Source organism: Salmo trutta, chromosome 31, assembly GCF_901001165.1.
Source record: "Salmo trutta chromosome 31, fSalTru1.1, whole genome shotgun sequence".
Classification (NCBI taxonomy): Eukaryota; Metazoa; Chordata; class Actinopteri; order Salmoniformes; family Salmonidae; genus Salmo; species Salmo trutta.
In genome coordinates, this window is record NC_042987.1 from 39,445,492 (window position 1) to 39,461,661 (window position 16,170).

The 16,170-nt window shown below is 36.1% G+C and overlaps 1 protein-coding gene across 2 annotated transcripts in view; it reads right to left on the reverse strand.

The window, feature by feature from the left end:
* The window catches only part of LOC115170189 (netrin-G1-like), a 182,153-nt gene that overhangs the window by 38,898 nt on the left and 127,085 nt on the right, over nt 1-16,170 (reverse strand). For both annotated transcript variants that reach the window (XM_029726557.1, XM_029726556.1), the window contains exon 4: nt 861-1,039. In XM_029726557.1, coding sequence (XP_029582417.1) covers nt 861-1,039 — 179 coding nt within the window. The remainder of the gene's footprint in view (nt 1-860; nt 1,040-16,170) is intronic.

Genomic DNA, 16,170 nt, shown 5'->3' on the forward strand with positions numbered 1-16,170 from the left:
TGCTATAGCACCTTATTCCCTCAGTGTTGGGCTGACTATAGTACCTTATTCCTCAGTGTTGGGCTGCTTTAACACCTTATTCCTCAGTGTTGGGCTGCTAAAGCACCTTATTCCTCAGTGTTGGGCTGCTAAAGCACCTTATTCCTCAGTGTTGGGCTGCTAAAGCACCTTATTCCTCAGTGTTGGGCTGCAATAGTACCTTATTCCTCAGTGTTGGGCTGCTAAAGCACCTTATTCCTCAGTGTTGGGCTGCTATAGCACCTTATTTCTCAGTGTTGGGCTGCTATAGCACCTTATTCCTCAGTGTTGGGTTGCTATAGCACCTTATTACTCAGTGTTGTGCTGCTATAGCACCTTATTCCTCAGTGTTGGGCTGCTATAGCACCTTATTCCTCAGGGTTGTGCTGCTATAGCACCTTATTCCTCAGTGTTGGGCTGCTATAGCACCTTATTCCTCAGTGTTGTGCTGCTATAGCACCTTATTCCTCAGTGTTGGGCTGGCTATAGCACCTTATTCCTTTGTGTTGGGCTGCTATAGCACCTTATTCCTCAGTGTTGGGCTGCTATAGCACCTTATTCCTCAGTGTTGGGTTGGTTATAGCACCATATTCCTCAGTGTTGGGCTGCTATAGTACCTTATTCCTCAGTGTTGGGCTGCTATAGTACCTTAGCCCTCAGCTAGCCTCCCTGGTGTTAGCCTGGTGTTAGCCTAGCATTATGGGTAGCCCCCTACCTTAGGATCTGAATATCAAACTGCAAATACCCATATAACAACAAATACCTTCTGGTAAAAAATATTACAATGAAGTAAAGGATTTTTCAACAATGTGATTTCTATGGAAGAGGGGAAAGCTACTTACAGATGTTAGCAGTTCCTTTGGGAATGGGCAGGTAGGACCCGACGCTCCAAGGTCGTCCGTGGTAGTGTCTCTTACAGCGGCCGCAGTCTGGTCCTGTTGTGTTGTGTTCACACTCACACCCCAGCTTCCCCTTGTCTTTGTCAAACACACAGCTGTTGGAGTGTAGGTTACACTTACACCTGAGGAGGGAAAACACTAAATCAGATTTATTTCACAAATTATCTGATCTTCTACAATAACAACACTTTTAATCAAGAGGGGAAACAGCTGTTGGTGTGCAGTGCAGGTTGCACTTCAACTTGAGAAGGGAAAAACCCATTGCAGACACTGAGGATGTAATAATACATGTTATTATTCATACCAAAGGCTGGGGGTTGGTGCTTCTAACCGGACTGCAGTGCTTACTCCTGGAGAACAGTAATATGAACTAATTTATTCACCTGAATAAAATGTGACTGGGGAGCTAACACAAACGTTCACGTCTAAGACAAGGTTACTCTTCATGCCAATGTGTTTTCAACGTATCACCTCAGGTTACACAATATTTCACTGAGCCCTTGCTGTGGAGCATTTTGCCCATTTTATGATTTAATAGTGTGTATATTAGTACTCCGGTACTTGATTAGATCAGACTAAAATGGAAGAGAGAGAGAAAAGGCATTATTATTCTGCTCCTAAAACCAGAGCTCATTTGGCTAACCTCCTGTGGAGGGAACAGCACATCAAATATGGTCAGGATAGTGACACTAAAACAAAAGGCAACTCTGTGTGCATCCCAAATGGCATCCTATTCACAATATACAAAAAGGTTCCTGAAACTAAAATGTTTCTACAGCTGTCCCCATAGGAGAACCGCTTGCTATAGACCTCTCTCTGTCCCCAGCTGTGACCTCGACACCATATGTGAATTGATTGCCCCCATCTATCTTCTGAGCTCGTGCTACTAGGTGACCTAAACTGGGATATGCCATCCTACAATCTAAGCTTGATGCCCTCAATCTCACACAAATTATCAATGAACCTACCAAGTACAACCCCAAATCCGTAAACACGGGCACCCTCATAGATGTCATCCTAACTAACTCGCCCTCCAAATACACCACTGCTGTTTTCAATCAAGATCTCAGCGATCACAGCCTCATTGCCTGCTTCCGTAATGGGTCTGCGAGCAAACGACCACCCCTCATCACTGTCAAACGCTCCCTAAAACACTTCTGCGAGCAGGCCTTTCTAATCGACCTGGCCGGGGTATCCTGGAATGACATTGACCTATTGGCTATTCTTTAAAAGTGCCTTCCTCACCATCTTAAATAAGCATGCCCCACTCAAAAAATGTAGAACTAGGAATAGATATAGTCCTTGGTTCACTCCAGACCTGTCTGCCCTTGACCAGCACAAAAACATCATGTGGCGTTCTGCATTAGCATCGAATAGCCCCCGTGATATGCAACTTTCAGGGAAGTTAGGAACAAATATACACAGGCAGTTAGAAAAGCTAAGGCTAGCTTTTTCAAACAGAAATTAGCATCCTGTAGTACTAACTCAAAATGTTCTGGGACACTGTAAAGTCCATGGAGAATAAGAGCACCTCCTCCCAGCTGCCCACTGCTCTGAGGCTAGGAAACACTGTTACCACCGATAAATCCACTATAATTGAGAATTTCAATAAGCATTTCTCTACGGCTGGCCATGCTTTCCACCCTGCAACCCCTACCACGGTCAACTGCCCAGCACCCTCCACAGCAACCTGCCAAAGCCCCCAACATTTCTCCTTCACCCAAATCGAGATAGCTGATGTTATGAAAGAGCTGCAAAATCTGGGCCCCTACAAATCAGCCGGGCTAGATAATCTGGACCCTCTCTTTCTAAAATGATCTGCCAAAATTGTTGCAACCCCTATTCCTAGCCTGTTCAACCTATCTTTTGTATCGTCTGAGATTCCCAAAGATTGGAAAGCTGCCGCGGTCATCCCCCTCTTTAAAGAGAGTGACACTCTAGACACAAACTGCTACAGACCTATATCTATCCTACCCTGTCTTTCTAAGGTCTTCAAAAGCCAAGTTAACAAACAGATTACCAACCATTTCGAATCCCACCGTACCTTCTCCGCTATGCAATCTGGTTTCAGAGCTGGTCATGGGTGCACCTCAGCCACGCTCAAGGTCCTAAACAACATCATAACCGCCATCGATAAGAGACATTACTGTGCAGCCATATTCATCGACCTGGCCAAAGCTTTCGACTCTGTCAATCACCACATTCTTATTGGCAGACTCGACAGCCTTGGTTTCTCAAATGATTGCCTCACCTGGTTTACCAACTACTTCTCTGATAGAGTTCAGTGTGTCAAATCGGAGGGCCTGTTGTCCGGACCTCTGGCAGTCTCTATGGGTGTGCCACAGGGTTCAATTCTCGGGCCGACTCTCTTCTCTGTATACATCAATGATGTTGCTCTTGCTGCTGGTGATTCTCTGATCCACCTCTACGCAGACAACACCATTCTGTATACTTCTGGCCCCTCTTTGGACACTGTGTTAACTAACCTCCAGACGAGCTTCAATGCCATACAACTCTCCTTCCATGGCCTCCAACTGCTCTTAAACGCAAGTAAAACTAAATGCATGCTATTCAATCGATCACTGCCCCCTACCTGCCCGCCCGTCCAGCATCACTATTCTGGACGGCTCTGATTTAGAATACGTGGACAACTGCAAATACCTGGGTGTCTGGTTAGACTGTAAACTCTCCTTCCAGACTCACATTAAGCATCTCCAATCCAAAATGAAATCTAGAATCGGCTTCCTATATCTCAACAAAGCATCCTTCACTCATGCTGCCAAACATACCCTCGTAAAACTGACCATCCTACCGATCCTCGACTTCGGTGATGTCATCTATATAAATAGCCTCCAACACTCTATTCAACAAACTGGATACACTCTATTCAACAAACTTGATGCAGTCTATCACAGTGCCATCCGTTTTGTCACCAAAGCCCAATACACTACCCACCATTGCGACCTGTAAGCTCTCGTTGGTTGGCCCTCGCTTCATACTCGTCGCCAAACCCACTGGCTACAGGTTATCTACAAGTCTCTGCTAGGTAAAGCCCCGCCTTATCTCAGCTCACTGGGCACCATAGCAGCCCCCACTCGTAGCACGCGCACCAGCAGGTATATCTCACTGGTCACCCCCAAAGCCAATTCCTCCTTTGGTCATCTTTCCTTCCAGTTCTCTGCTGCCAATGACTGAAACTAACTGCAAAAATATCTGAAGCTGGAGACTCATACCTCCCTCACTAGCTTTAAGCACCAGCTGTCAGAGCAGTTCACAGATCACTGCACCTGTACATAGCCCATCTGTAAACAGCCCATCTATCTACCTACCTCATCCCCATACTGTTATTTATTTATCTTGCTCCTTTGCACCCCAGTATCTCTACTTGCACATTCATCTTCTGCACATCTACCATCCCAGTGTTTAATTGCTATATTGTAATTACTTCGCCACCATGGCCTATTTATTGTCTTAACTTACTTTTTTGCACTCACTGTAGATAGGCTTTTTGTTTTCCTTTATTCTACTGTATTACTGACTGTATGTTTTGTTTATTCCATGTATAACTCTGTGTTGTTGTATGTGTCGAATTGCTATGCTTTATCTTGGCCAGGTCGAAGTTGCAAATGAGAACTTGTTCTCAACTAGCCTACCTGGTTAAAAGGTGAATAAAAATCACAGTGTAGCTACTAACTAGCTATACGAGGACACGTAAGACAATTTCCACAGAGGGTTCTACCTGGAACCGTGAAAGGTTCTCCTATGGGTGAATAGCCCTTTTACTCTGGTCAAAAGTAATGCAGCAGTCTGTCTGTCTGTCTGTCCGTCCGTCCGTCCGTCCGTCCGTCCGTCCGTCCGTCCGTCCGTCCGTCCGTCCGTCCGTCCGTCCGTCCGTCCGTCCGTCTGTAATATATATATAACCACCACACCAGCAGTATATTATGACATATATTATGACCATATTACCACTACACCAGCAGTATATTATGACATATATTATGACCATATTACCACTACACAAGCAGTATATTATGACCATATTACCACCACACCAGCAGTATATTATGACCATATTACCACTACACCAGCAGTATATTATGACATATATTATGACCATATTACCACTACACAAGCAGTATATTATGACCATATTACCACCACACCAGCAGTATATTATGACCATATTACCACTACACCAGCAGTATATTATGACCATATTAGCACCACACCAGCAGTATATTATGACCATATAACCACCACACCAGCAGTATATTATGACATATATTATGACCATATTACCACCACACCAGCAGTATATTATGACATATATTATGACCATATTACCACCACACCAGCAGTATATTATGACCATATTACCACCACAACAGCAGTATATTATGACATATATTATGACCATATTACCACCACACCAGCAGTATTTTATGACATATATTATTACCATATTACCACCACACCAGCAGTATATTATGATATATATTATGACCATATTACCACCACACTAACAGTATATTATGACATATATTATGACCATATTACCACCACACTAGCAGTATATTATGATATATATTATGACCATATTACCACCACACCAGCAGTATATTATGACCATATATTATGACCATATTACCACCACACCAACAGTATATTATGACCATATATTATGACCATATAACCACCACACCAGCAGTATATTATGACATATATTATGACCATATATTATGACCATATTACCACCACACCAGCAGTATATTATGATATATATTATGACCATATTACCACCACACCAGCAGTATATTATGACATATATTATGACCATATATTATGACCATATTACCACCACACCAGCAGTATATTATGATATATATTATGACCATATTACCACTACACCAGCAGTATATTATGACATATATTATGATATATATTATGACCATATTACCACCACACCAGCAGTATATTATGACCATATTACCACCACACCAGCAGTATATTATGACCATATTACCACTACACCAGCAGTATATTATGACCATATTACCACAACACCAGAAGTATATGATGACATACATTATGACCATATTACCACCACACCAACAGTATATTATGACCATATTACCACCACACCAACAGTATATTATGACATATATTATGACCATATTACCACCATACCAGCAGTATATTATGACATATATTATGACCATATTACCACCACACCAGCAGTATATTATGACATATATTATGCCCATATTACCACCACACCAACAGTATATTATGACATATATTATGACCATATTACCACCACACCAGCAGTATATTATGACATATATTATGACCATATTACCACTACACCAGCAGTATATTATGACATATAATATGACCATATTACTTCTACACCAGCAGTATATTATGACCATATTACCACTACACTAGCAGTATATTATGACCATATTACCACTACACTAGCAGTATATTATGAAATATTATGACCATATTACCACCACACCAGCAGTATATTATGACATATAATATGACCATATTACTTCTACACCAGCAGTATATTATGATATATATTATGACCATATTACCACTAAACCAGCAGTATATTATGATATATATTATGACCATATTACCACTACACCAGCAGTATACTATGAACATATGACCACTACACTAGCAGTATATTATGAAATATTATGACCATATTACCACTACACCAGCAGTATATTATGACCATATTACCACTACACCAGCAGTATACTATGACCATATGACCACTACACTAGCAGTATATTATGAAATATTATGACCATATTACCACCACACCAGCAGTATACTATGACCATATTACAACCACACTAGCAGTATATTATGATATATATTATGACCATATTACCACTACACCAGCAGTATACTATGACCATATTACCACTACACCAGCAGTATATTATGATATATATTATGAACATATTACCACCACACCAGCAGTATATTATGACATATAATATGACCATATTACCACTACACCAGCAGTATACTATGACATATATTATGACCATATTACCACTACACTAGCAGTATATTATGATATATATTATGACCATATTACCTCTACACCAGCAGTATACTATGATATATATTATGACCATATTACCACCACACCAGCAGTATATTATGATATATATTATGACTATATAACCACTACACCAGCAGTATATTATGACATATAATATGACCATATAACCACCACACCAGCAGTATATTATGATATATATTACCACTACACTAGCAGTATATTATGACATATATTATGAACATATTACCACCACACCAGCAGTATATTATGATATATATTTTGACCATATTACCACTACACCAGCAGTATATTATGACCATATTAACACTACACCAGCAGTATACTATGACCATATTACCACTACACCAGCAGTATACTATGACCATATTAACACTACACTAGCAGTATATTATGACATATATTATGACCATATTACCACCACACCAGCAGTATATTATGACATATATTATGAGCATATTACCACTACTCCAACAGTATATTATGGCATATATTATGACCATAATACCACTACACCAGCAGTATATTATGACATATATTATGAGCATATTACCACTACACCAGCAGTATATTATGACATATATTATGACCATATTACCACTACACCAACAGTATATTATGATATATATTATGACCATATTACCATCACACCAGCAGTATATTATGACATATATTATGACCATATTACCACCACACTTGCAGTATATTATGACCATATTACCACGACACCAGCAGTATGTTATGACCATATAACCACTACACCAGCAGTATATTATGACATATATTATTACTATATTACCACTACACCAGCAGTATATTATAATATATATTATGACCATATTACCACCACACCAGCAGTATATTATGACATATATTATGACCATATTACCACTACACCAGCAGTATATTATGACATATATTATGACCATATTACCACAACACCAGCAGTATATTATGACATATATTATGACCATATTACCACTACACAAGCAGCATATTATGACCATATTACCACCACACCAGCAGTATATTATGACCATATTACCACTACACCAGCAGTATATTATGACCATATTACCACCACACCAGCAGTATATTATGACCATATAACCACCACAACAGCAGTATATTATGACATATATTATGACCATATTACCACCACACCAGCAGTATATTATGGCATATATTATGACCATATTACCACCACACCAGCAGTATATTATGACCATATTACCACCACAACAGCAGTATATTATGATATATATTATGACCATATTACCACCACACTAGCAGTATATTATGACATATATTATGACCATATTACCACCACACTAGCAGTATATTATGATATATATTATGACCATATTACCACCACACCAGCAGTATATTATGACCATTTATTATGACCATATTACCACCCCACCAACAGTATATTATGACCATATATTATGACCATATAACCACCACACCAGCAGTATATTATGACATATATTATGACCATATATTATGACCATATTACCACCACACCAGCAGTATATTATGATATATATTATGACCACATTACCACCACACCAGCAGTATATTATGACATATATTATGACCATATATTATGACCATATTACCACCACACCAGCAGGATATTATGATATATATTATGACCATATTACCACTACACCAGCAGTATATTATGACATATATTATGATATATATTATGACCATATTACCACCACACCAGCAGTATATTATGACCATATTACCACAACACCAGCAGTATGTTATGACCATATTACCACTACACCAGCAGTATATTATGACCATATTACCACAACACCAGAAGTATATGATGACATACATTATGACCATATTACCACCACACCAGCAGTATATTATGACCATATTACCACCACACCAACAGTATATTATGACATATATTATGACCATATTACCACCATACCAGCAGTATATTATGACATATATTATGACCATATTACCACCACACCAGCAGTATATTATGACATATATTATGCCCATATTACCACCACACCAACAGTATATTATTACATATATTATGACCATATTACCACCACACCAGCAGTATATTATGACATATATTATGACCATATTACCACTACACCAGCAGTATATTATGACATATAATATGAACATATTACTTCTACACCAGCAGTATATATGGTAGACCATATTACCACTACACTAGCAGTATATTATGACCATATTACCACTAAACTAGCAGTATATTATGAAATATTATGACCATATTACCACCACACCAGCAGTATATTATGACATATAATATGACCATATTACTTCTACACCAGCAGTATATTATGATATATATTATGACCATATTACCACTAAACAAGCAGTATATTATGATATATATTAGGACCATATTACCACTACACCAGCAGTAATACTATGACCATGATGACACTACACTAGCAGTATATTATGAAATATTATGACCATATTACCACTACACCAGCAGTATATTATGACCATATTAACACTACACCAGCTGTATACTATGACCATATTGACCACTACACTAGCAGTATATTATGAAATATTATGACCATATTACCACACCAGCAGTTATTACGTCTACACCAGCAGAATATTATGACATATATTATGACTATATAACCACCACATCAGCAGTATATTATGATATATATTATGACCATATTAACACTACACTAACAGTATATTATGGCATATATTATGACCATATTACCACTACACCAACAGTATATTATGGCATATATTATGACCATATTACCACTACACCAACAGTATATTATGGCATATATTATGTCCATATTACCACTACACCAACAGTATATTATGACATATTATGACCATAATACGACCACACCAACAGTATATTATGACCATATTACCACCACACAAGCAGTATATTATGACATATATTATGACCATATCACTACCACACTAGCAGAATATTATGACATATATTACGACCATATTTACACCACACCTGCAGTATATTATGATATATATTACCACTACACAAGCAGAATATTATGACATATGTTATGACCATATAACCACCACACCAACAGTATATTATGACATATATTATGACCATATTACCACCACACCAGCAGTATATTATGACATATATTATGACCATATTACCACAAAACCAGCAGTATATTATGACATATATTATGACCATATAGCCACCACACCGCAGTATATTATGACCATATTACCACCACACCAGCAGTATATTATGACATATATTATGACCATATTACCACAAAACCAGCAGTATATTATGACATATATTATGACCATATTACCACCACACCAGCAGTATATTATGACATATATTATGAGCATATATTATGACCATATTACCACTACACCAGCAGTATATTATGACATATATTATGACCATATTACCACTACACCAGCAGTATATTATGACATATATTATGACCATATAACCACCACACCAGCAGTATATTATGACATATATTATGACCATATTACCACCACACCAGCAGTATATTATGATATATATTATGACCATATTACCACCACACTAGCAGTATATTATGATATATATTATGACCATATTACCATCACACCAGCAGTATATTATGATATATATCATGACCATATTACCACCACACCAGCAGTATATTATGACCATATTACCACTACACCAACAGTATATTATGACATATATTATGACCGTATTACCACCGCACCAGCAGTATATTATGACATATATTATGACCATATTACCACCACACAGCAGTATATTATGACATATATTTTGACCATATTACCACTACACCAGCAATATATAATGACATATATTATGACCATATTACCACCACACCTGCAGTATATTATGACATATATTATGACTATATAACCACCACACCAACAGTATATTATGACATATATTATGACCATATTACCACTACACAAGCAGTATATTATGACCATATTACCACCACACAAGCAGTATACTATGACATATTTTATGACCATATTACCACTACACCAGCAGTATATTATGATCATATTACCACCACACAGCAGTATATTATGACATATATTATGACCATATTACCACCACACCAGCAGTATATTATGACATATATTATGACCATATTACCACCACACCAGCAGTATATTATGACATATATTATGACCATATTACCACCACACCAGCAGTATATTATGACATATAATATGACCATATTACCTCAACACTAGCAGAATATTATGACATATATTAAGACTATATAACCACCACACAACAGTATATTATGATATATATATTACCTCTACAACAGCAGTATATTATGACATATATTATGACCATATTACCACCACAACAGCAGTATATTGTGACAAATATAATGACCATATTACCACCACACCAGCAGTATGTTATGACATATATTATGACCATATTACCACCACAACAGCAGTATATTGTGACATATATAATGATCATATTACCACTACACCAGCAGTATATTATGACCATATTACCACCACACCAGCAGTATATTATGGCATATATTATGACCATATTACCACTACACCAACAGTATATTATGATATATATTATGACCATATTACCACCACGCCAGCAGTATATTATGACATATATTATGACCATATTACCACCACAACAGCAGTATATTATGACCATATTACCACTACACCAGCAGTATATTATGACATATATTATGACCACATTACCACTACACCAAAAGTATATTATGATATATATTATGACCATATTACTACCACACTAGCAGTATATTGTGACATATATAATGATCATATTACCACCACAACAGCAGTATATTGTGACATATATTATGACAATATTACCACTACACCAGTAGTATATTATTACATATATTATGACCATATTACCACCACACCAGCAGTATATTATGACATATATTATGACCATATTACCACTACACCAGCGGTATATTATGACCATATTACCACCACACTAGCAGTATATTATGACATATATTATGACCATATTACCACCACACTAGCAGCATATTATGACATATATTACGACCATATTACCACAAAACCAGCAGTATATTATGACATATATTATGACCATATTACCACCACACCAGCAGTATATTATGATATATATTATGACCATATTACCACCACACTAGCAGTATATTATGATATATATTATGACCATATTACCATCACACCAGCAGTATATTATGAGATATATTATGACCATATTACCACCACACCAGCAGTATATTATGACCATATTACCACTACACCAACAGTATATTATGACATATATTAGGACCATATTACCACTACACCAGCAATATATAATGACATATATTATGACCATATTACCACCACACCTGCAGTATATTGTGACATATATTATGACTATATAACCACCACACCAGCAGTATATTATGACATATATTATGACCATATTACCACTACACAAGCAGTATATTATGACCATATTACCACCACACAAGCAGTATACTATGACATATTTTATGACCATATTACCACTACACCAGCAGTATATTATGATCATATTACCACCACACCAGCAGTATATTATGACATATATTATTACCATATTACCACCACACCAGCAGTATATTATGACATATATTATGACCATATTACCACCACACCAGCAGTATATTATGACATATATTATGACCATATTACCACCACACCAGCAGTATATTATGACATATAATATGACCATATTACCTCAACACTAGCAGAATATTATGACATATATTAAGACTATATAACCACCACACAGCAGTATATTATGATATATATTACCTCTACACCAGCAGTATATTATGACATATATTATGACCATATTACCACCACAACAGCAGTATATTGTGACAAATATAATGACCATATTACCACCACACCAGCAGTATATTATGACCATATTACCACCACACCAGCAGTATATTATGGCATATATTATGACCATATTACCACTACATCAACAGTATATTATGATATATATTATGACCATATTACCACCACACCAGCAGTATATTATGACATATATTATGACCATATTACCACCACACCAGCAGTATATTATGACCATATTACCACTACACCAGCAGTATATTATGACATATATTATAACCACATTACCACTACACCAACAGTATATTATGATATATATTATGACCATATTACCACCACACTAGCAGTATATTGTGACATATATAATGATCATATTACCACCACAACAGCAGTATATTGTGACATATATTATGACCATATTACCACTACACCAGTAGTATATTATTACATTTATTATGACCATATTACCACCACACCAGCAGTATATTATGACATATATTATGACCATATTACCACTACACCAGCAGTATATTATGACCATATTACCACCACACTAGCAGTATATTATGACATATATTATGACCATATTACCACCACACTAGCAGCATATTATGACATATATTACGACCATATTACCACAAAACCAGCAGTATATTATGACATATATTATGACCATATTACCACTACACAGCAGTATATTATGACATATAATATGACCATATTACCTCTACACTAGCAGAATATTATGACATATATTATGACTATATAACCACCACACCAGCAGTATATTATGATATATATTATGACCATATTACCACTACACCAGCAGTATATTATGACTAATATTATGACCATAGTACCACCACAACAGCAGTATATTGTGACATATATTATGACCATATTACCACCACACCAGCAGTATATTATGACATATATTATGACCATATTACCACCACACCAGCAGTATATTATGACATATATTATGACATATAATATGACCATAGTACCTCTACACTAGCAGAATATTATGACATATATTATGACTATATAACCACCACACCAGCAGTATATTATGATATATATTATGACCATATTACCACCACGCCAGCAGTATATTATGACATATATTATGACCATATTACCACCACAACAGCAGTATATTATGACCATATTACCACTACACCAGCAGTATATTATGACATATATTATGACCACATTACCACTACACCAAAAGTATATTATGATATATATTATGACCATATTACTACCACACTAGCAGTATATTGTGACATATATAATGATCATATTACCACCACAACAGCAGTATATTGTGACATATACTATGACAATATTACCACTACACCAGTAGTATATTATTACATATATTATGACCATATTACCACCACACCAGCAGTATATTATGACATATATTATGACCATATTACCACTACACCAGCAGTATATTATGACCATATTACCACCACACTAGCAGTATATTATGACATATATTATGACCATATTACCACCACACTAGCAGCATATTATGACATATATTACGACCATATTACCACAAAACAGCAGTATATTATGACATATATTATGACCATATTACCACCACACCAGCAGTATATTATGATATATATTATGACCATATTACCACCACACTAGCAGTATATTATGATATATATTATGACCATATTACCATCACACCAGCAGTATATTATGAGATATATTATGACCATATTACCACCACACCAGCAGTATATTATGACCATATTACCACTACACCAACAGTATATTATGACATATATTATGACCATATTACCACTACACCAGCAATATATAATGACATATATTATGACCACATTACCGCCACACCTGCAGTATATTGTGACATATATTATGACTATATAACCACCACACCAGCAGTATATTATGACATATATTATGACCATATTACCACTACACAAGCAGTATATTATGACCATATTACCACCACACAAGCAGTATACTATGACATATTTTATGACCATATTACCACTACACCAGCAGTATATTATGATCATATTACCACCACACCAGCAGTATATTATGACATATATTATGACCATATTACCACCACACCAGCAGTATATTATGACATATATTATGACCATATTACCACCACACCAGCAGTATATTAAGACATATATTATGACCATATTACCACCACACCAGCAGTATATTATGACATATAATATGACCATATTACCTCAACACTAGCAGAATATTATGACATATATTAAGACTATATAACCACCACACAGCAGTATATTATGATATATATTACCTCTACACCAGCAGTATATTATGACATATATTATGACCATATTACCACCACAACAGCAGTATATTGTGACAAATATAATGACCATATTACCACCACACCAGCAGTATATTATGACCATATTACCACCACACCAGCAGTATATTATGGCATATATTATGACCATATTACCACTACACCAACAGTATATTATGATATATATTATGACCATATTACCACCACACCAGCAGTATATTATGACATATATTATGACCATATTACCACCACACCAGCAGTATATTATGACCATATTACCACTACACCAGCAGTATATTATGACATATATTATGACCACATTACCACTACACCAAAAGTATATTATGATATATATTATGACCATATTACCACCACACTAGCAGTATATTGTGACATATATAATGATCATATTACCACCACAACAGCAGTATATTGTGACATATATTATGAACATATTACCACTACACCAGTAGTATATTATTACATTTATTATGACCATATTACCACCACACCAGCAGTATATTATGACATATATTATGACCATATTACCACTACACCAGCAGTATATTATGACCATATTACCACCACACTAGCAGTATATTATGACATATATTATGACCATATTACCACCACACTAGCAGCATATTATGACATATATTACGACCATATTACCACAAAACCAGCAGTATATTATGACATATATTATGACCATATTACCACTACACCAGCAGTATATTATGACATATAATATGACCATATTACCTCTACACTAGCAGAATATTATGACATATATTATGACTATATAACCACCACACCAGCAGTATATTATGATATATATTATGACCATATTACCACTACACCAGCAGTAT